The 22,242-nt window shown below is 42.6% G+C and overlaps 5 protein-coding genes and 1 long non-coding RNA gene across 6 annotated transcripts; 3 read left to right on the forward strand and 3 right to left on the reverse strand.

Moving 5' to 3' along the window:
- Positions 1-979: 979 nt before the first annotated feature.
- LOC5519732 lies at positions 980-4,858 on the reverse strand. The gene is made up of 3 exons (XM_032364482.2): positions 4,771-4,858; positions 4,200-4,268; positions 980-2,589 (listed from the first exon to the last, which is right to left on the reverse strand). The coding sequence occupies exon 3, from the start codon at positions 2,528-2,530 to the stop codon at positions 1,193-1,195; it is 1,338 nt and encodes a 445-aa protein (XP_032220373.1). The 5' UTR covers positions 2,531-2,589; positions 4,200-4,268; positions 4,771-4,858; the 3' UTR covers positions 980-1,192.
- On the forward strand, positions 4,819-8,309 carry LOC5519637 (cytosolic carboxypeptidase 6). The gene is made up of 2 exons (XM_001639467.3): positions 4,819-5,530; positions 6,919-8,309. The coding sequence occupies exons 1-2, from the start codon at positions 4,819-4,821 to the stop codon at positions 7,671-7,673; spliced, it is 1,467 nt and encodes a 488-aa protein (XP_001639517.2). The 3' UTR covers positions 7,674-8,309.
- On the reverse strand, positions 8,294-9,257 carry LOC116603375. The gene is made up of 2 exons (XR_004290577.2): positions 9,171-9,257; positions 8,294-8,645 (listed from the first exon to the last, which is right to left on the reverse strand). It is a non-coding gene; the product is annotated as an uncharacterized LOC116603375 (long non-coding RNA).
- On the forward strand, positions 8,931-18,486 carry LOC5519733 (uncharacterized skeletal organic matrix protein 5). The gene is made up of 5 exons (XM_001639468.3): positions 8,931-9,378; positions 10,053-10,083; positions 10,165-10,213; positions 13,326-13,458; positions 16,285-18,486. The coding sequence occupies exons 1-5, from the start codon at positions 9,055-9,057 to the stop codon at positions 16,810-16,812; spliced, it is 1,065 nt and encodes a 354-aa protein (XP_001639518.1). The 5' UTR covers positions 8,931-9,054; the 3' UTR covers positions 16,813-18,486.
- Positions 16,874-18,318, reverse strand: LOC116603396 (fibroin heavy chain-like). Its single transcript, XM_032364521.2, has 2 exons — positions 16,953-18,318; positions 16,874-16,905 (listed from the first exon to the last, which is right to left on the reverse strand). The coding sequence occupies exons 1-2, from the start codon at positions 18,316-18,318 to the stop codon at positions 16,874-16,876; spliced, it is 1,398 nt and encodes a 465-aa protein (XP_032220412.2).
- Positions 18,487-19,128: 642 nt separating the features above from the next.
- Positions 19,129-20,381, forward strand: LOC5519638 (sphingosine 1-phosphate receptor 2). The gene has a single exon (XM_001639469.3). The coding sequence runs from the start codon at positions 19,201-19,203 to the stop codon at positions 20,140-20,142; it is 942 nt and encodes a 313-aa protein (XP_001639519.2). The 5' UTR covers positions 19,129-19,200; the 3' UTR covers positions 20,143-20,381.
- The last annotated feature ends 1,861 nt before the right edge of the window (positions 20,382-22,242 follow it).

Here is a 22,242-nt window from a genome sequence, read left to right on the forward strand (position 1 = left end):
TCCAAAAATAACCGCTGCTTTTTCTTTAAATTTGCGGAGAGACATAACTTATACTTAGGCATGATGGGGATCATAGTGGCAAGTCTAAATTGACCATGTAAATTTTTTTTGTCCGTATACTCCATTTTCTAGCTTTGCTTCGGGCAACATTGCGTTATCCTTCAATTTGTTTTAGAGAAAATTTAAAAATATGTAAAAATATTATAATCCGAAAATTATATGAATAAAATCGGACGAGATTTGAAACTACTAGACGTCAATTTTATAAAGAGTAAAATTTAAAAAATCCTACAAAGAATAACTAACGAACCTTCTTAAATTACTTTTTATCTGTTAGTCATAATAAGAGAAGTTGTGATGAGTTGCTATCCATTTAGATCCAAAAAGTAAGAGTTATTTAAGATGTTATAAAAATCAGAAAAAAATGTATTATATGCTCTGCATTTTAGAACGCATCAGGACTAAAAAATTCTGCTATCTGAGCCTCGGTATGTGTTCTTAGCATGTTCTTACAATTTGGTGAAATCCCATGATGGACGTTCTTAAAAAAAGGTTCTTATAAAAATTAGAGTGTACACAATGTGGGCGGTTTTTTTAACTTTTCTTACAACGCCTTTTTTATTTTACTCTCATTTAACCTTTCATCTTCTGAAGGTTTTGTCTACTTCTTGAAAAGACACATTTTTCACTGGTGAGGTAACGGTAAGTAAGGGGGGGGGGGGGTGGGTGCAGAGAATTTTACTTGAGAAAATATCAGTCAGGGTCAATAATCTTATTCAAGTAAGTCACCTGCCATCCTCTTCCCTGGTATAGCCTGTATATAGATAATAGACAAGACGGCATGATGGATTGTGGGGTAGGAGAACAGAGCTATTGGTGGTATTTTTTAATACCTTACCTGTTACCATTTATTTCTTAACATTTTAGGGTGAAAAGAAGTAAGGCTAGCATTTTAAAGGGATTGACAAGTGTCCAGACATAAGTTTGATACTTTATTTGTTGGTTTTATACAAAACAAAGGGACATGAATTTTCCTTTTTTTACAGAAAAAGTGGGGATGATTCACAACCATTAAGGATCTCTAAGGTTTAGTTGTTGTTATTTGTTACAAGCATCTCCTACCAAAATCTTAAGGTGTTTCACAGCCCTGTCAATGTTCCTGTAATGGCTACACGACAAGGAAAATGTGTGTCTAAAGCAAATGTACACCTATCATATCATTACTGTTAAATTCTTTCTCATACGGCTGGTGAGAGGACACACGTAAACCTAGTTTCCTGACAGAGAAGGACTTTCCATCTAAAAAGTGGATTCCTTGCTCCATTGCAGTGTTTAACCCAGCTGTGTGCTTAAACTTCACTATTGCAAATTGAGTTCCACTCTTCTTTGATTTTAAAAGACGGATTCCCTTCACTTTCCCGAACTGTGCAAAGTGTTTGGCCAAGTCAGTTTTATTGACTGTTAAAGGTAGACCTTCAATGAATAAAGACTTGTATCTGGCTTTCCCATCCATTTTCGCACTAACTTGTTCTGTATTTACTAGTGAGTCACCAAAGCTGATTTTCCCTTGTTTCATAATTTCTCTAATACTATCTTCATTAGAAAAGATTAAAAAAGCCTCACATTCAGATCTATCAGGCATCACAGCTAGATCGATCTCCATGAGCCCTCCAAAGCCATCCATGCGATTCTTTATCTGATCTACAGTAACATTGTAAGGAAGATTCTTTAGACATAGTTTCTTTGGCTGTTTTAAATTCATGTAGTATTCAGTGATTATATCATAGCCATGGATGTGGTGCTTCCGCTTTTTGACAACTTCAAAAGCTTCTGTAACAGATGCAAACGTAACAATGCAGTGACCTTTTCTTTCCTTGGTTTTCAGATTTTCAGGTATATACACTGAGGCAATTTCCCCAGAGCTAGAAAAGTGTTCAAGTATTTGACTTTCGCCAATACTTGATGGGATATTTTTAAGAATAACCTTTCTATACGTGTCCTGTTTTTCCATCGATACATCACTATTATCAATAACATGATCATCCCTTCCGAGTACCGACTCGACGGCTTCTTTCTTTCTAAGTCGCACAAATGCAAATCCTTTTGATTTGCCCGACAATGTCCGAATGCACTTCACATGCTCGACCTGCTCCCCTAAAGTAGAAAAGTACTCGAAAATAGTAGATTCTACCGTGGATGGATGAAGTGATCCAACAAATATCGTCCTACGACTTTGTTCAAGAAGATCCATTGATGGAAGATTGGTCGTTGCAGATGAGTATAACTTGACCATCTGGAAAACATTTGGGTTCTGATAGAGCCGAGGATTGCAAGTTCCGAAGAGCCGCCATTTGGAATGTTCTTCACCGCTGAACTTATTATATTGGCAACTCGTTAAAACATAGCAAGAATGTATACTCCTTCCATAAGTCTTCAATGAAGAAGATACAATGGGAAAGCGGTAGAGATATGAGCTTATAAACCTCTGGAGAACGTTTCTATTGGTTTTGAGTACCATTATCCCAGCCATGTTACCGGCCTTTACATTCAAACAGGCGTTACTCGCGCGATGATGCTCGGCCTCAGTCTCTAAAGAGTGGGATGAAAAAGACCACTAAAACAGGATACCTGTGGTACAAAAATAAATAACTTCGCAAAAATCTGCCCCTTTCCCCCCCCCCCCCCCCCAAAAAAAAAAAAAATCAACAACAACAACAACAAACTCAAACTTTGAAAATATCAAAGACCTTAAGCCCCCTCTGCCATAGAAAAAACTGTTTATCTTTTATTACATGAAATGGCTTTGTTTTATTAAAATTGTACATAAGTTTATCATGAAATATAAAGCTCTAACTAAATAAAATACGAATTATATATGTATTTGCCATATTGCTAATTGGTGACAGTTTTGAGGTTCCCAATAACTGCCATTGCTTCAACTTCCACTTTTCCACCCAGAAAAAAAATTAAATGTATAAAACAATAAATTAAAATACTAGAAAACAATACTTAGAGCTGATTAAAGCTGGCTGACCAAACAAACTTCATTACCCACCTACTCCTTCCTAGATCTACATCATATTACAGTGCTGCAGCAGGCCTCGAAATATTGGAGGGGCACAATACAGAAACAGTTATAAGAAAATATGGGGGGGGGGGCACAGCCACGCCCCACTGGTCATTTCCTTATAGTTTTTGAAAATATTGGGGTAGGGTGCCCCACCCCCTGCTACGGCCCTGTATTCAAAGCCATGGAGCTGCAACTGACCCTATTCAACAGACTTTTCCACACAATAATTAGTAGATTCAGCCTCCATCCCACTGCCGAACCCAACCTCACCATATATTTAGAAGTCCTCCCTAATTATAATGGCCATTATTTTGTCATACTGCTCTACAGTCTTGCCCAAGTTACCATATCAAGAAAATTTTCAAAAATTGTCAAAAATTGTCGTTTTTGACAAACGCTTCCATATAAGAAAATTAACATATTCCTTATTAAAAAAAAACTGCATGATTCTTGTCATTTTTAAGGTTACCGTACCGAAGGTGCTTCGCAAACTTTATGAATTGTAATCAGAAGAGAAAAACAGTGACTGTGACCATCCTTGGTCAATGGAGAAAGTATCTGAAAAAAACTAAGATTCCCTCAAAAGGAATCTTCCCTCTATTACAGAGTAGGAACAAGGTCTTTGATACTTTCAAAGTTTGAGTTGTCGTCCCTCAAAACGACAACGTTTTCTTCATAGGGTTAGTTTAGCCAAGCCCAATTCAGGGACTTAAAGTGTTAGTGCATTTCATTGAAATGTTATTGCTACAAGTGCTGTTATGATGGTGATACTCATCCAGACAGTTCTCAATGAGAAAGAAACCATAATTGATTGGGATACATTTGGTAATGCAGCAGCTTGAAAAGTGGTCCTGCTAGGAAGCGTATTTTCATTAAAGTCTACAAATAAAATAATGTTTAGCTGTTAATGATGAAGTTTTTAAAAGTTTCAATGTTTTGAGTACAAAAAATGAAATTATAAAAAAATGAAATGTTGAGCATTTTAACATCGCAATATATGATCAAATGATTCACATGTAGACTTTACTTGACAACAGATACTATACCACCTTTGTCCTAGACTTTTCAGAAAAGTATGTTTTAAAATAAGTATATTTATGGTTGCTTACTACCACAGGGGAATACTCACATTTAGAATAGACTCTGTTGACCTTTTCAGAATCATTCAAGTCAGCTAACAATACGGTAGTCTTTAAAACTGCAAAAACACAAAGGTAGATAAAGCATATATTCATGTTATGGTACACACAGACACATTAAACATGAGGTTCCGCTATAAAAGGGAAAGCTCCTCCCACCCCCGGGCTAGAATTGGCAATTATAATCACAGGAAGTGACTGAAAGAATCCATTTCCATTGGCTAATTCAATCAAATATCATCAATAAAAAATCAGTCTTCAATCGTGGACTGTTATTTTTAAGTTTCCTTTTATATGAACTGCTGCGAATCCAAATACTTTTGAATCCGTGTTAGTGTGGACGACCCCTAAGACAAAGGTAAATAAAAAAGAACCTTTTATAAAAACGCCCAGTCTGAGATTTCGCCAAATTCTACATCCCCAGCTTTAAATTGTTCCAAAAATAAGAACGGCCCAGCCTCAGCTGAATATCAGACGTTCTTATAAAAAAGAGTATTTTTTGTGGATTGATGAAATGAATATCTTCCTAAATTCCTATCTTTCTATATCTTCTTCCTGTACCTTCTTCATCAGTTACTATGGTAACGTTCGATTCTGTACCAAACCAAGATGGCGTCTCAAACGGAAAACGAATCTAGTGGAGTCAACGAAGGAGAAAATGGGGGAACGACGATGAAAGGAGAAGAACCAGTCGGTAACCTATCTCGATTTTGCTGTATTCCACCTGGTTATACGGGGAAAACCAAGAAAGGACATCTTATTTTCGACGCCTGCTTCGAAAGTGGCAATCTCGGTCGTGTTGACTACATCACAGAGTTCGAATACGATTTGTTTATACGTCCGGATACGTGTAACCCTCGATTCAGAGTCTGGTTTAACTTCACAGTGGAAAATACAGCTCCTTACCAAAGAGTTATCTTTAACATTGTGAACTTTAGCAAGACGAAAAGTCTTTACAGAGAAGGCATGACACCACTGGTCAAATCTACAAGCAGACCAAGATGGCAGCGCATTCCTGCCAAAAACTGCTTCTATTATCGCTGTCCGGATCATAGAAAGAACTACGTCTTGTCTTTTGCATTCGCGTTTGATAATGACACCGACGTGTACCAGTTCGCCTACTGTTTCCCGTATACGTATTCCCGGTTACAGGGTTATCTGGACGACATTGAGAGACGCAGCCTGAGCTATTTCAAGAGGGAGATGTTGTGTTTAACAGTGCAACAAAGAAGGCTGGATCTACTGACGATTACAAGCCCCGATAACATGAACAGCCCCTTGCGAAAAAGGGTCGTGTTTATTACTGCAAGAATTCATCCTGGTGAGTTTTTTTTTTTTTTAATTAATAAGGACCAAGCTTTACTAAGGAAAAGGTGTCATAAAAAAATGTTCTGAAATTTGCTGACAGCCATATTAACAAATTGACCCCTCAACCGGCCTGTACCGGCTTTGGGAAGTACCCACAACTCAAAAAATTCATAAATTCAAAATAAACACAACAAGATGAAGATACTCAGGCATCAGTCTAAGGGATAAATGGTCTTGCAGATATGCATCCAACCAAGGTGTTGGCATCTACTCTTAAGCCAAATAATAGCACAGGTTCTTTGACAAATCTCAAATCGAACAAGAAGAGAAAAGCAGAATCACCCCTCTCAATAAAACGCTCAAAATACCACACAAGGGAGAGAGATCAGCAAACACAGCTCAAGACACAAATAGATACCTTTATTCTGATCCTCCAGGTACATTTCCATGGCCTCAAAACACAATGTCCATTCCTTGAAGGATTGTACAACCACGAAAATATCTTTACGTATTGCAAAGCATTCTGGGAGATCCAGGGGAAAATTCACGAGGGGAGGGCCAGTCAAGACTCCTCTCCCCAAAGTCAGATGGTTTTTTATAAGTCTTCTCACCCCGAAGCCAAACAAATCAATTCCAGGTCATACAGACCCAGAATAGCAGTGTAAACAATTTTTCAATCAATTTGGTTTCAGAAAAGACAGCATTTAGGAGAGCTGTGGTGATTCATTAGAAAATTATTTTCTCATCCGGGCAAAGCCAAACAAGAAAAAAATATCATGAATCTACCTTTGCTTGCAAATATCCATAAGCAAAGCACTCAATTATGCCCCAAAAGACTTCATGATGTCCTGAGACACTCTCCTAATATGCTCATAGCTGTATTTTTGATGAAAAATTTGACTGTGTTTGACTGTGATGGGCTGTATAAAACTCAGAATAGGGGGGGAGGTATCTGTTTTCAGTCTGTTTTTTGTAAATTCAGCTCCAAAAAAGCCAGGAGTCAATGGGTTAAGGTTGGTGCCTACTATTGCTGGTGCGCATCCTCGTCTGCGCATACAAGAAAGCATGCACGCGCTTGTTTTGGCATACGCAAACAATGTTGTCACTCTTCAAACAGACGAAAAGAACTTTTCGCAGTTGTTAGAAGAAAACAACTTCAAAATATTTCTGCTACATATTATTGTACAATGCTTGATGGTGGCTATTTACGTCAGTGTAAATAAGATTCATGTTAAACTGTACAGGAATAGAAGTATGGGCTCATTTTCCTCTGTTTGGTCTTTGGACCCCATAAGTTCTTATGGTAAAATGTTCTTATATCATAACAAAAGTATAGTATTTCAATAATAATATGAAATGATACTCAAGGATAATTGAATGTTTTGTTTGAAACCCCTATAGGCGAGACACCATCCTCATACGTTTGCCAAGGGCTTATTGACTTCATTATCAGTAACCATCCAGTTGCCAAAGTCCTTCGTGAATACCTAGTTTTCAAAGTGATACCCATGTTAAACCCTGATGGGGTGGTGCTGGGGAACTACCGCTGCTCTTTGATGGGCTTTGATCTGAACAGGCACTGGCATGAGCCATCACCATGGGCACACCCTACTCTTGTGGCGAGCAAGAACTTACTGATGGAGTTAGACAGTGACAGTACTGCCCATCTGGACTTTTATATTGACATACACGCCCACTCCACCCTCATGAATGGATTCATGTATGGGAACATTTACGACGAGGAGGAACGGTATGAGAGACAAGCAGTGTTCCCTAAGCTCTTATGTGCAAATGCAGATGACTTTTCTATGTCAAACACTTCATTTAATCGCGACGCCATGAAAGCTGGCACTGGGAGGAGATTCCTTGGGAGTTCACTGGATCCTGAAACTCACTGCTACACATTGGAGGTGTCTTTCTTCAGCTACAACACAAATAGCACTACCTCTCCGTACACCGAGGATGGCTACTACAAGCTTGGGAGAAATGTTGCACGGACCTTTCTTGACTACTACAAGTTGAATTCCCTTGTTGTGAAAAGTAAAAACAACCAAAAGTCATCAACACGGAGAGAGAGCAGTGGTGCATCAAGTCGTTCTAATGGACAGTCTACTATAGATCCAAATACTCTTCCTTATCCAATGAAGTTTAGCTGAGTTTAGTCATCTAATTTGCACGTTTTTATCAGCAAAATAGTGAGAGCTGAGTATTTTCCTTATATTATTTGATCTTGATATAATAGGCTGCATGAGTTAGGGTCTAAAATAGATTGCTGCTAGTGAAGTACAGGTGTGTTATTCACTAGCACTTATCTCGGTTTCTCATAGAGCATAGCTGGGAAGAGTTATACAAAAACAGACGAAAGAGAATTTTAAAATGTTTGGAAATTTGTTTGGTAATAACACTACTAGAAATTTCACGGATTAAGTTTGATTAGGTACAAAACTTTCACTGGATAATATTAACTTGGGTGCTTAATTAAGGATAACATTTGTCTTGGTGCTAGGCCTAAAGAATTAAAACACACAAACAGGTGTTGTTAATGTATGAAAGATCTAACACTGAACTGATCAGCATCCTGTTTCTCCAAAGATGGTGATGGCAGGCAATGTCACAAGCAGACAAAAAATACATCGTAGATATATTGCATAGATATATAATATATGAAAAAAGTGAGTTATTGTTTACATTATAATGGTAGACAATGAAGTCTGGAAATATTGTAGTATGTAGAATTTTAATTTATTTAAAACTGTTTATTAAAACAAATCTAATAAAACACGAACTTCTCTTTATTGTCTCATTATTTCAACAATGCACTGTAATGACAGTATTTTTCTTAAAGCTTGTTTGCTGTAACTAAAAATTGCACGCCCTATTTTCGATCATATCAAAATCGGAACTTTTAAATCATAAATGAATCTATATATTTTTTTTGTATTTGTATTTCATCCAAGCCAGTAGGTAGAACATTGTGTTTGGGGGCCTCAGTTTTTCTTTGTTATTGCTTGAGTCATACTTCATCCATTTCTTTCGTAGATGTCTCTAAAAGAGCAGCTGTAGCTCAGGCCGTAATATAGCTACATTTCTCAAATTTAAAAACTTGTTTCCTTGTTGCCTTTGGATGCCTGTGGAACAATAACAAGTATTAGGTGCAACCGTGTTTCTTGGGATTCAGTATCTCTAATGTTATTCAGAAGCCGCTCCATCTTACAAAGCATCAAAAATCCATTAACATTTCACTACATGTTTGCTTAAAAAGGAGATGAACGAGTTGACATAGGCTAGTGCTGAAGTACGGATAATGTTCAGACAAACAATCACCAGAACTTATACGACATGTCTTGAGTGGCAAAGCATGACAACCTGCCGATTGTTGTCAAATTCTATACTACTCTATACTTGAGTACACATTTGAAATTATCGCATTGATTTTGTAGTTTTCACTTTCGATTCACTTTTTTTTCTTTCCTACCGAACTAACTTACGGATCAAGCCCGTTCAAAGCATTAAGCTTCAACAACATCTTTATCAAAGATGACCCAACTGAAACATATGACTTCAAATACTATTCAGCGAATAAGGGTCTTTACGTCACTAATCCTCCTTGCTTGGGGATCAACAATGACAGAACCTGGGTCGCGGTCATCTACCTTTGCGCGCTTCCCAAACACCGCGTTCGAGCTTGACGGGACCATACTGACGAAAGGTGAGGTGAGCGAGATGGAGTGCGCAATGATGTGTAGTGCCAAGCGCAGATGTAAAGTCGCGGTATACGAGACATGGACGCATGACTGCCGGCTTGGGAAGCACAGTAGTGGGCCCGAACAAACCGTCCATGGGATAGTCACGATGCGCAAAGTAAGTGATTGGTGTTAGATATCTATGTTCTTATTAATAAAAGAGAAAAACCTAAGCTGGGAGAGAGTACCGAAAAGGATTAATGCGCGCCCGTATTAATTTAATACATGGCCCCTTTTATGGCGAATATTGTAGTAAAAGATTCGTCTTTAGCAACTCGATCCATCCGCGCCCTCATTTTATGCAGCGTTAAAACCTAGCCCAGATATTAAACCTCCCAAAGGTCAGACAGTAAAATCGGACCATTCTTCCAAAAATTAGATATTATTCTCCATTTGTGCATCAATTTTCGCTTTATTTTAAATTTCAGAATTCTTTATATTTAAATGCGCATTTGAATAAAAGAGTCTTCAAAACCAGCGATAAAACTAACTTAAAGCTCATCAAGTGTCATCAGTTGTAGGCGTTACCATACCTCAAGGTATTATCAGCCAGTGAACTGTTATCTGTATTTACCTTTACTGTAAACGCCTGTATTACTTGTCATAAGTAATAAAACTGAAATTTGAGCCTGGATGGGCAATGATACTTGGCATCTATCACTCCTTGGCTTAGATAATAGAGAAAAGAGAATCTAGCACCTGTAGCAATATCTTACGCTCTCACGTCATTTTAAAAATAAATACATTGTATAGCAGCGGTTATAATTTGATGGCACTGTGTGTTTATTACAGATCGATTTAGAAAGGAAAACCCCTGTAATTGGTAAGTGCTTTTATCACGATAACAATTGGCGTCACTCATACATGCAAAGATTGGACGAGAGTTTTTTTTGTTCCCTTCAAGGTACTCCAGATGTTTTTCGCAGTTGCCAAGAAATATTAGAACACGGAAGGTAGAAATCTAAAAACCTGATATTCATATTATAAACACATGGCGAGTACTCACCTAGTGTGTACATGACAAGCACTGCGCACATCACTCAGTGTGTACATGACGAGCACTGCGCACATCACTCAGTGTGTACATGACGAGCACTGCGCACATCACCTAGTGTGTACATGACGAGCACTGCGCACATCACCTGGTGTGTACATGACGAGCACTGCGCACGTCACCTAGTATGTACATGACGAGCACTGCGCACATCACCTAGTGTGAACATGACGAGCACTGCGCACATCACCTGGTGTGTACATGACGAACACTGCGCACATCATCTAGTGTGTACATGACGAGCACTGCGCACATCACCTGGTGTGTACATGACGAGCACTGCGCACATCACCTAGTGTGTACATGATGAGCACTGCGCACATCACCTGGTGTGTACATGACGAGCACTGCGCACATCACCTAGTGTGTACATAACGAGCACTGCGCACATCACTTAGTGTGTACATGACAAGCATTGCGCACATCACCTGGTGTGTACATGACGAGCACTGCGCACATCACCTGGTGTGTACATGACGAGCACTGCGCACAACACCTAGTGTGTACATGACGAGTACTGCGCACATCACCTAGTGTGGACATGACGAGCACTGCGCACATCACCTAGTGTGGACATGACGAGCACTGCGCACATCACCTAGTGTGTACATGACGAGCACTGCGCACATCACCTGGTGTGTACATGACGAACACTGCGCACATCACCTAGTGTGTACATGACGAGCACTGCGCACATCACCTGGTGTGTACATGACGAGCACTGCGCACATCACTAGTGAGTACATGACGAGCACTGCGCACATCACTTAGTGTGTACATGACGAGCACTGCGCGCATAACCTAGTGTGTACATGACGAGCACTGCGCGCATAACCTAGTGTGTACATGACGAGCACTGCGCACATCACCTGGTGTGTACATGACGAGCACTGCGCACATCACCTAGTGTGTACATGACGAGCACTGCGCACATCACCTAGTATGTACATGATGAGCACTGCGCACATCACCTAGTGTGAACATGACGAGCACTGCGCACATCACCTGGTGTGTACATGACGAGCACTGCGCACATCACCTGGTGTGTACATGACGAGCACTGCGCACATCACCTAGTGTGTACATGACGAGCACTGCGCACATCACCTAGTATGTACATGACGAGCACTGCGCACATCACCTAGTGTGAACATGACGAGCACTGCGCACATCACCTGGTGTGTACATGACGAACACTGCGCACATCATCTAGTGTGTACATGACGAGCACTGCGCACATCACCTGGTGTGTACATGACGAGCACTGCGCACATCACCTAGTGTGTACATGATGAGCACTGCGCACATCACCTGGTGTGTACATGACGAGCACTGCGCACATCACCTAGTGTGTACATAACGAGCACTGCGCACATCACTTAGTGTGTACATGACGAGCATTGCGCACATCACCTGGTGTGTACATGACGAGCACTGCGCACATCACCTGGTGTGTACATGACTAGCAATGAGCACATCACCTAGTGTGTACATGACGAGCAATGAGCACATCACCTAGTGTGTACATGACGAGCACTGCGCACATCACCTGGTGTGTACATGACGAGCACTGCGCACAACACCTTGTGTGTACATGACGAGTACTGCGCACATCACCTAGTGTGGACATGACGAGCACTGCGCACATCACCTAGTGTGGACATGACGAGCACTGCGCACATCACCTAGTGTGTACATGACGAGCACTGCGCACATCACCTGGTGTGTACATGACGAACACTGCGCACATCACTAGTGAGTACATGACGAGCACTGCGCACATCACTTAGTGTGTACATGACGAGCACTGCGCGCATAACCTAGTGTGTACATGACGAGCACTGCGCGCATAACCTAGTGTGTACATGACGAGCACTGCGCACATCACCTGGTGTGTACATGACGAGCACTGCGCACATCACCTAGTGTGTACATGACGAGCACTGCGCACATCACCTAGTATGTACATGATGAGCACTGCGCACATCACCTAGTGTGTACATGACGAGCACTGCGCACATCACCTGGTGTGTACATGACGAACACTGCGCACATCATCTAGTGTGTACATGACGAGCACTGCGCACATCACCTGGTGTGTACATGACGAGCACTGCGCACATCACTAGTGAGTACATGACGAGCACTGCGCACATCACCTAGTGTGTACATGACGAGCACTGCGCGCATAACCTAGTGTGTACATGACGAGCACTGTGCACATCACCTGGTGTGTACATGACGAGCATTGCGCACATTACCAGGTGTGTACATGACGAGCACTGCGCACATCACCTGGTGTGTACATGACGAGCACTGCGCACATCACCTAGTGTGTACATGACGAGCACTGCGCACATCACCTAGTATGTACATGACGAGCACTGCGCGCATAACCTAGTGTGGACATGACGAGCACTGCGCACATCACCTGGTGTGTACATGACGAACACTGCGCACATCATCTAGTGTGTACATGACGAGCACTGCGCACATCACCTGGTGTGTACATGACGAGCACTGCGCACATCACCTGGTGTGTATATGGCGAGCACTGCGCACATTACCTAGTGTGTACATGACTAGCAATGCGCACATCACCTAGTGTGTACATGACGAGCACTGAGCACATCACCTAGTGTGTACATGACGAGCACTGCGCACATAACCTAGTGTGTACATGACAAGCACTGCGCACATCACCTAGTGTGTACATGACAAGCACTGCGCGCATAACCTGGTGTGTACATGACAAACATACGCGCATAACCTATGTGCTGCACGTATCATCTAGTGCGTACATGACGAGTACTGCGCACATCATCTAGTGCGTACATGACGAGTACTGCACGTATCATCTAGTGATTGCATGACGATTGCTTCACGTATCATCTCGTGCGTACATGACGAGTACTGCACGTATCATCTAGTGTGCGCACATAACACACTGTGTGCACGAAGACTGCGCAAATTAACTAAACCTAGGTCCTCTGTATAATCTGATGTTTTAGGTCGGTAGGTTCCGGGGCTTACAATCTCACAACAGAGGACTCGAGCGAAGATCAAGTGTTTTGTCAAATGAGTGACAACAGCGCATGCGGAAGTGGAGGATGGACGCTGGTCATGATCATTAATGGTGATAAGGTAGATAACACATTCGGTGCTTGTGAGATTATCACAGGATTGTTGTTCTGTTCAATGTGCTAAAGCATCCGTTTTTGTATGCTGATTTGTAACACGTATTGCGATATTTTTATTGAATTTAGATTTCAGATGATTTTTTCTTCCTGAGATATCACAACATGTCTTCCGATTATTGAATGACTTTTTTTCTTTCCTTCTTTTGACTTCTTAAAAATGCATTTAACCCATTGACTCCTGGCTTTTTTGGAGCTGAATTTACAAAAAACAGACTGAAAACAGATACCTCCCCCCCTATTCTGAGTTTTATACAGGCCGTCAAAGTCAAACACAGCTGCACCTAGTCAGCGGTATCCAAGCTTTCCAACAGTGCTTTGCGGTCCCCACTTTTAATCCCTCATCGTTGTGCTGAAGCCAGCACAAGTTGATGGTTGCTTGTATTTTTCATCAAAAATACAGCTATGAGCATATTAGGAGAGTGTCTCAGGACATCATGAAGTCTTTTGGGGCATAATTGAGTGCTTTGCTTATGGATATTTGCAAGCAAAGGTGGATTCATGATGATTTTTTCTTGTTTGGCTTTGCCCGGATGAGAAAATAATTTTCTAATGAATCACCACAGCTCTCCTAAATGCTGTCTTTTCTGAAACCAAATTGATTCCAAAATTGTTTACACTGCTATTCTGGGTCTGTATGACCTGAAATTGATTTGTTTGGCTTCAGGGTGAAAAGATTTATAAAAAAACCATCTGACTTTGGGAAGAGGAGTGTTGACTGGCCCTCCCCTCGTGAATTTTCCCCTGGATCTCCCAGAATGCTTTGCAATACGTAAAGACATTTTCGTGGTTGTACAATCCTTCAAGGAATGGACATTGTGTTTTGAGGCCAAGGAAATGTACCTGGAGGATCAGAATAAAGGTATCTGTTTGTGTCTTGAGCTGTGTTTGCTGATCTCTCTCCCTTGTGTGGTATTTTGAGCGTTTTATTGAAAGGGGTGATTCTGCTTTTCTCTCCTTGTTCGATTTGAGATTTGTCAAAGAACCTGTGCTATTATTTGGCTCAAGAGTAGATGCCAGCACCTTGGTTGGATGCATATCTGCAAGACCATTTATCCCTTAGACTGATGCCTGAGTATCTTCATCTTGTTGTGTTTATTTTGAATTTATGAATTTTTTGGGTTGTGGGTACTTCCCAAAGCCGGTACAGGCCGGTTGAGGGGTCAATGTGTTTACCAACACACCCTAAAAATCATGCTTGCTTCACTGCCTGAGAACAATGCCTTTTTCGCAAGCTTAGATGCATACAACAGTGTAGGCAAATTCTGCTTGATATACAAACAAGCCTCCTTTAAGTTATGGCTGATATTCTAACAGATAATTCTTATGTTAAAACCATTGGGGAAACCACAGGGAGCCCAAATTCTATTAAAAATATTTGCCTTTATAGATTCAAAGCAGCAGTGTCAACCCACTTTTGGTACTTTTCCTGTATATTCACCGTCAAAGTAATCTTATCACAAAACCTTGCCTGAATCTGATGTTTTCTTGGGCATTTTTTCTAAAAAAGCTATGCATATCATCCCTATCAATGAGTCCAGTCATGTCCAAGTAAAAAAAATTCTATTTTCTAGGTTAAAGATATTCACTTGCTAGAAATGGCATATATGTGATCCAATCCACTGGTGTATGTCACAGCACAAGTCTAAAAAGGTCTAGTTATTTTGATTAAAATCTAGGGGTGGTTGATTAAGGGTGTTCGGAAGTTAGGTTGCCAGGGAAATTTTAAATTACCGCTGTTTTGTTAGAAGAAGAGTTTTACTGCTGAAATTGGTCAAGTGGACTAGTGACTAATCGGGCTACATATTAATGACGTCATTTGGTGACGTCATCACAGCAGAAAAAAACATTTATTTGCCTTTCCTTTAATTTTTTCAAAGGATTTTTAGTTTAGATTATTCATTATTTCTTTCTGAACAAACGTGAGCATGGATTTGATAAAATTTTAAAAATCAATTTTTTAGACCAATTAATGTGCAAGTCATTGGGGTATTTTGGTCGTATGTTTTTATTTTGACCTGTATGCCTTAATCCATGCTCAGTTTTAACAAGAAAAGGTTACACAATATTTCCATACTAAAAATTTTCAAGATTTAAGGTGCCACTTTACCTTTTTTGTGCGTCTGGAAGTCGTTGTTAACAGATGTGCTGTGGACCGAACTATTTGGAGGCGCGGCTGCTTAGCCACCAAACCTAGTGCACGGCGCTCTCCACGCTACCTTCAGACCAGCGACTTTGTGCTGCCAAAGCACATCTTTTCCTTTTTTGCTACGCCCAGTTGGCGGCATTTCAGCATATGAGCATGGTAAATTGTATAAAAAATAATAAACCTTTAAAAAAAAAGGGGGAGGGGGGAATGGAACATTTTTCACCGGCGAAAAGTTTGTAAACAAACGCGCGCGCGCCCTGAAAAGCCCGCCATTTTCAACCGGAAGCGATTTTTCCCGCCTAAATTGCGAGCGCGCGCGTCAGCGTAGCAACCAAGGTCGCTTAACAACCTAAAACACCCTTAATTAAAAACACATTCTGATAGTTTTGACTAAACGTGTTGGTAGCTAGGAAGACGATCCAACATGATGCTGTTTTCGCTTTTATCGGTCAAAAACGGGGATAGATGCAGAATCGGAAAAAGTCATGATTAACTACCACAAAAACAGTTATGACTCTTAAGCACAGTATGCAAGTGTGACTGAAAACGAGTAAAATGATCGAAAGATGTGCTACAGATTAGGAAAGCTCCTTTCAAAATGTGTATGTCTTTTCTCATCTACAGCAGACGTTCAGATATGACTCCGACTACTGGACCAACAAGAAAACATTTCACCCAAGAAGAGGTCAATTGCTTGAGATGGATGATACCAAACTGCCCACGTACTGGACAACATCATTCACCAGACTTTGTCTCGGAGTCAGGCCCTTAAAATTTAATTCGCCCATAGAGTGGAGTCATGTTGAATTCAGCGAGCGCCAGGCATCTCTCTATTCAGTCATAACGTCAGGCCTAGATTTTATAAAGATGGGCCAAGAATGGTGGTTGAACGCCACTCATGCCAACAACCCACTGAGTGGCAAGATACAGGAAGGCATAAACGTCATGACATACAACACATCGGTGCGACTAGGCGTGGTCGGCACAGTTGATAACTGGACCGGATCACAGCGAAGACCCTCGTCCTATATGGGGGTAGGCACCCAGGCGTGGTGGCATCAGACATATGGAGGCATCTCTTGCGGCAGCGCAAAGTTTGAAAATTCCCTTAAAGAAAAGTCCCCTGCATTTTGTTACCTTCTGGTAAAATGAGACCCTTAAATAGAGCAACAGACCATTTACCTTTAAAGGGAAGGCAGTGACCTGCTCTTCCTTAACACCCTGTCCCATGCCCTGTCCCACGCCCTGTCCAACGCCCTGTCCAACGCCCTGTCCAACGCCCTGTCCCACGCCCTGTCCCACGCCCTGTCCCACGCCCTGTCCCATGCCCTGTCCAACGCCCTTTCCCATGCCCTGTCCCGTGCCCTGTCCAACGCCCTGTCCCATGCCCTGTCCCGTGCCCTGTCCAACGCCCTGTCCCATGCCCTGTCCAACGCCCTGTCCCACGCCCTGTCCCATGCCCTGTCCAACGCCCTGTCCCATGCCCTGTCCAACGCCCTGTCCAACGCCCTGTCCAACTCCCTGTCCAACGCCCTGTCCCATGCCCTGTCCAACGCCCTGTCCTATGCCCTGTCCCGTGCCCTGTCCAACGCCCTGACCCATGCCCTGTCCCGTGCCCTGTCCCATGCCCTGTCCAACGCCCTGTCCCATGCCCTGTCCCGTGCCCTGTCCCATGCCCTGTCCAACGCCCTGTCCCATGCCCTGTCCCGTGCCCTGTCCAACGCCCTGTCCCATGCCCTGTCCAATACCCTGTCCCATGCCCTGCCCAACGCCCTGTCCCACGCCCTGTCCCATGCCCTGTCCCGTGCCCTGTCCCATGCCCTGTCCAACGACCTGTCCCATGCCCTGTCCAACGCCCAGTCCCATGCCCTGTCCAACGCCCAGTCCCATGCCCTGTCCAACGCCCAGTCCCATGCCCTGTCCAACGCCCTGTCCCATGCCCTGTCCAATACCCTGTCCCATGCCCTGCCCAACGCCCTGTCCCACGCCCTGTCCCATGCCCTGTCCAACGCCCTGTCCCATGCCCTGTCCAACGCCCTGTCCAACGCCCTGTCCAACTCCCTGTCCAACGCCCTGTCCCATGCCCTGTCCAACGCCCTGTCCTATGCCCTGTCCCGTGCCCTGTCCAACGCCCTGTCCCATGCCCTGTCCCGTGCCCTGTCCCATGCCCTGTCCAACGACCTGTCCCATGCCCTGTCCAACGCCCAGTCCCATGCCCTGTCCAACGCCCAGTCCCATGCCCTGTCCAACGCCCTGTCCAACGCCCTGTCCAACGCCCTGTCCCATGCCCTGTCCAACTCCCTGTCCAACGCCTTGCCCAACGCCCTGTCCAACGCCCTGTCCCATGCCCTGTCCAACGCCCTGTCCAACGCCCTGTCCCGTGCCCTGTCCAACGCCCTGTCCAACGCCCTGTCCCGTGCCCTGTCCAACTCCCTGTCCAACGCCCTGTCCCATGCCCTGTCCCGTGCCCTGTCCAACGCCCTGTCCCACGCCCTGTCCCACGCCCTGTCCAACGCCCTGTCCAACGCCCTGTCCAACGCCCTGTCCAACGCCCTGTCCCACGCCCTGTCCCATGCCCTGTCCCATGCCCTGTCCAACGCCCTGTCCCACGCCCTGTCCCACGCCCTGTCCAACGCCCTGTCCAACGCCCTGTCCCATGCCCTGTCCCGGATGTCCCGGATTTCCGGATGATTAATTGATCTATTTTTCATGATCTTTGTCGTAGGTAAAAATAAACTTAAAGGATGGGTAAATTTAATTGATATTACGCTGTAACATAAAGTAATTTCTCACAATAAAGTAACACAACAAAGCAGAAAGACCTAAGTCAAAAAACATTTCCTTTTAATACCTCAGTTGGGAGAACAGCATCTCGTAGAGATATCATCATATTGTATTTGTTAAATAAAAACAATACCCCATTTTTATCGTCTATAAGCTAATACCATGAAAGTTGTCTTCAAGGTGCTCATGTCCTATCAACAAATATCAGACATTCCGGAGTTAACGATTCATGCATCATATTTATAAAGTCTATATAGTCTGATAGTCCCGAAATAATGTGAATCTGGCGTGAAGAGGTCGCTGCCAATCGATAAAATAACCGCACTTAATCCGTGGAGGGCTATCGCCATCCCTTCTTTTCACACAGCTAACATCTCAGCTAACCGTTTTCCCTTACAACAACGCAAATATTAGTTTTACGACGCGCATTTTTGTGTCAGGAGCGGTGAGATAAAACAAAACATGAAATAAAGAAAAGATGAGTCTTGATTAAAAAGGAAGTTACTGCGCCTCCGACAAACCAAACAGACGTTTATGTTCGTTGCCGACGCATCATCTCTGTATTGAAATAATAGCTTTACTAAACGCTTATTGGTCAACTTTGAGTGAATTAATTATACAGAGAGCAAATAATGCCTTATGCAGTTTTTAAGTACTTGCAAGTGTTCAGTACCGACACGGTGTCATAGCTATGAAGAGTATCCGATTGACAAAACTTCAAATTGACTTATTCTTGAAATTGATATTTTTCTACCAATGAACTCTTTGGGAAATCTTTCCTCAGGGTCTGAGAGAGTCGGTTATTTTCCGTCGATGAACTTATGGGTATTCGCGTACTCAATGTTTATCACAGAGGGGCTTTTTATCGTGGTTACAAACCTTCTGGTCGTTTTGACGTTCTCTATCAACTCCCACATGAGAAAGCCGAGTTTTTACTTCATAATTAATCTTGCCGTTGCCGATCTTCTTGCTGGCTCTGTCGTCAACCCGATGTTCGGAGAGGTTATTAGAAAACTTATGTGTTGTCAAGATTATATTCACACGAAATTCCAGACTGGTGGAGGTTTAAAAAATTTATACCCGGTCTTAGCATTCATAATTATCATGAGCGCAAGCTTTTATTCGTTTGTTTTTATAGCTGTTGAGAGAATGTACGCCACGGTATGGCCATTACGTCATCGCAACACGGATCCCCGAATGTACACTGTGTTTATCTCGATCACGTGGGTAACAGGGTTCGTGTTCGCATTGTTAGCTTACTTGGACTACCCATTGTCCATTCAGATCGTCATGCCTTTAGGGGTGGTCTCTTTCTTGATACTAGTTGCATCGTATGCCATCATCTTTATCAAGGTCAAAAGACAACACCAGCTTCATAATCAGTCCGACCTTCAGAGAACCATCCAGAAAGAGCGGGAACTCGCCAAGACGTTGCTCTTGGTAACCGTGACGTCAATGGCAACGTGGCTGCCTCTGATTGCCGCTGGTTTTGTTATTGTCGCATCCGGCTCCCTTGGTTACATTGAGCAGGGATTGGCGTTTTCATTCTGTGGATTGAACTCCCTCTGTAACCCGGTGATCTACTTTTTTAGAATGAGGGAATACCGCAAAGCGGTGAAACAGCTCGTGTGCAAGTGCTCACGGGATACGCGTGTTCGGCCCGCCATGGGTAACATGGCGGTTAACGTCAGAGATTGAGCTAGATATCAATATTCGATGATATGATGAAATAGATTGCCATCAATCTTTAAGATTCGTCTCAATGAAAGAATTAGACACAAGGCGCAATGTTTCTCACATTGTCTTCATGTTAACAGTAGACTAATCCGCAGACCATTCGCTGTGGTGTAAATATTGACATTAGAAAATAAAAATTTTGATTAGTCTAACACTGAAAAGTATGCCAAGATCCATTTTTAGTTATTTCGCTTAAAAAGAACAAGAAATAAAAGAAAATCCACTGAAGAACAATGAATCCGCTTCCCCCTTTCTTGAAACCTTCTCCCTCCCCATTCTGGAGCTCCGGGCCTCGCCCCTGATTAACCATAAATATTATAAATGAATATTATGAATATTTTGGGCTGTTAAACTGCATATCATGAAAAAATAGGTTTTGTTAAAAATATAGTCTGTTTGTTCTAATAATTTTGCTGCTGTTTGTTGGATGAGAAGTTACTCACACCAACAATTTTAGTAATAAAAGAGCACTTGTGAACGGGAGTGCAGTAAATGTATTTTGCAGAGCCCTTATAAACTACTTCGCGACCCTAACCACAGGACAGCGCCCTACCCCTACCCACCTACCACCACTCCCACCTAGTCTGTAATGTTAATTAAAAAAGTATTATGCAGCTCTAGAGGTTATGTCTATAACTGGTTAGCGCTTTATTGGCTATCTTGGTGAACTAGGCATAGAAACCTTCAAACCTTGAAAAACAACTTAAAACACTTTCTATAGACTGAGAAAGTCAGCAGTTTTTCTACGAGTGTTCTCTAAAACAAATACCAGCTTCATTGGCCAAGACAACAGAAACAGATAATCAAAGTACTTAAGTGAATCATTTTAATGATGAATAGACCATTCCAGCTATAAGCATGCGCGCGCACTCGCCTTGGAACCTACCTCAACTACCGGCATGCAGCGCGCGCTTTGTTTGATGTAAGCTTAAAAAAGCGCGCGCTGCATTCTGGTAGTTGAGGTAGGTTTCTATGGTTATGCGCGCTTAAAATTATGGCTGGAATGGCCTATTTAGCGTTTTGCTTTTTTATGGCCGTTAGCATACATCTTCCAATAGGAATCCACATCGTTGCGAGGAACAATAACGTGAACAGAGGAATATAATGCAAAAAGTGTCGGGCGATTACGCAAGCATCCCTATACCTTAATTAACGTCTACGGTGGAGCATTGATTTCGGTCGAACATAGTGCGTGCCTGTTGGCGTGTCTGAGAAATGATTCCATACAACATGTCACTTAAAGTAAAGGAAAGAAACGAGACATTGCACTAACAGCTTTGGCGTGAGTACGTAATGCATTAAATTAAATTCATTTGTGGAGGCGAGAAAGAAACGAGACATTGCACTACAGCTTTGGCGTAAGAAATGGAGGCGCGCCTTGAATATTTTGGCCAAGAAGCTCAAATCAAAATTTCTCGTAGCCGGCTTTTTTTTTTCGCATTTCCGTATTTTTTTGGTAGAACTCTTTTAGTAGCCTTATCTTTTAGTTACAAAATTTGAGGCAGAAAAAGGCATCTTTTCCGCAAGGTAAGCAATCGACAAGATCTCCACTCTTGCATTTCTTTGTCGCATCTAAATATTCCTACACAGTGGTTTCTCCTTCAGTTCTATCCTATAACGATGGGGTATTCTTTTCTGTTGTTGTTTTACAAAAAAATCTTCAAACAGATCAACTTTGCTCGTTGCTCGTTAGCGATTTTCCAAAGAACTGGGCCTAGTGCATGTCATTTAGCAAGATGGCCTGGTTACAAAGGTTAGTCACGTGTGACTGTGGCCAGCCGAGTGGGGCCTGGGAGATGCGCGGCTGTGCTCTTGCGAACGAGGATTCACTGGAAGAAATTGTGAAATTGATAGGGATCAGTAATTCGGATATCCCGTACATTTATAAAACTCTCCATTATATCCCACAAATGGAACAAGACTTGGCCGTTTCCCACTCCATTCCACCGTCGCAGGAAAAGCGGAAATATTGGCTCGACCCTTCCGGTACCCAGCAGCCATGGCGCGCTTTCTGTGACATGCAGACTGACAAAGGTAAGGAATTAGACTGCGTTTCTTTCC

Source organism: Nematostella vectensis, chromosome 4 (genome assembly GCF_932526225.1).
Source record: "Nematostella vectensis chromosome 4, jaNemVect1.1, whole genome shotgun sequence".
NCBI lineage: Eukaryota > Metazoa > Cnidaria > Anthozoa > Actiniaria > Edwardsiidae > Nematostella > Nematostella vectensis.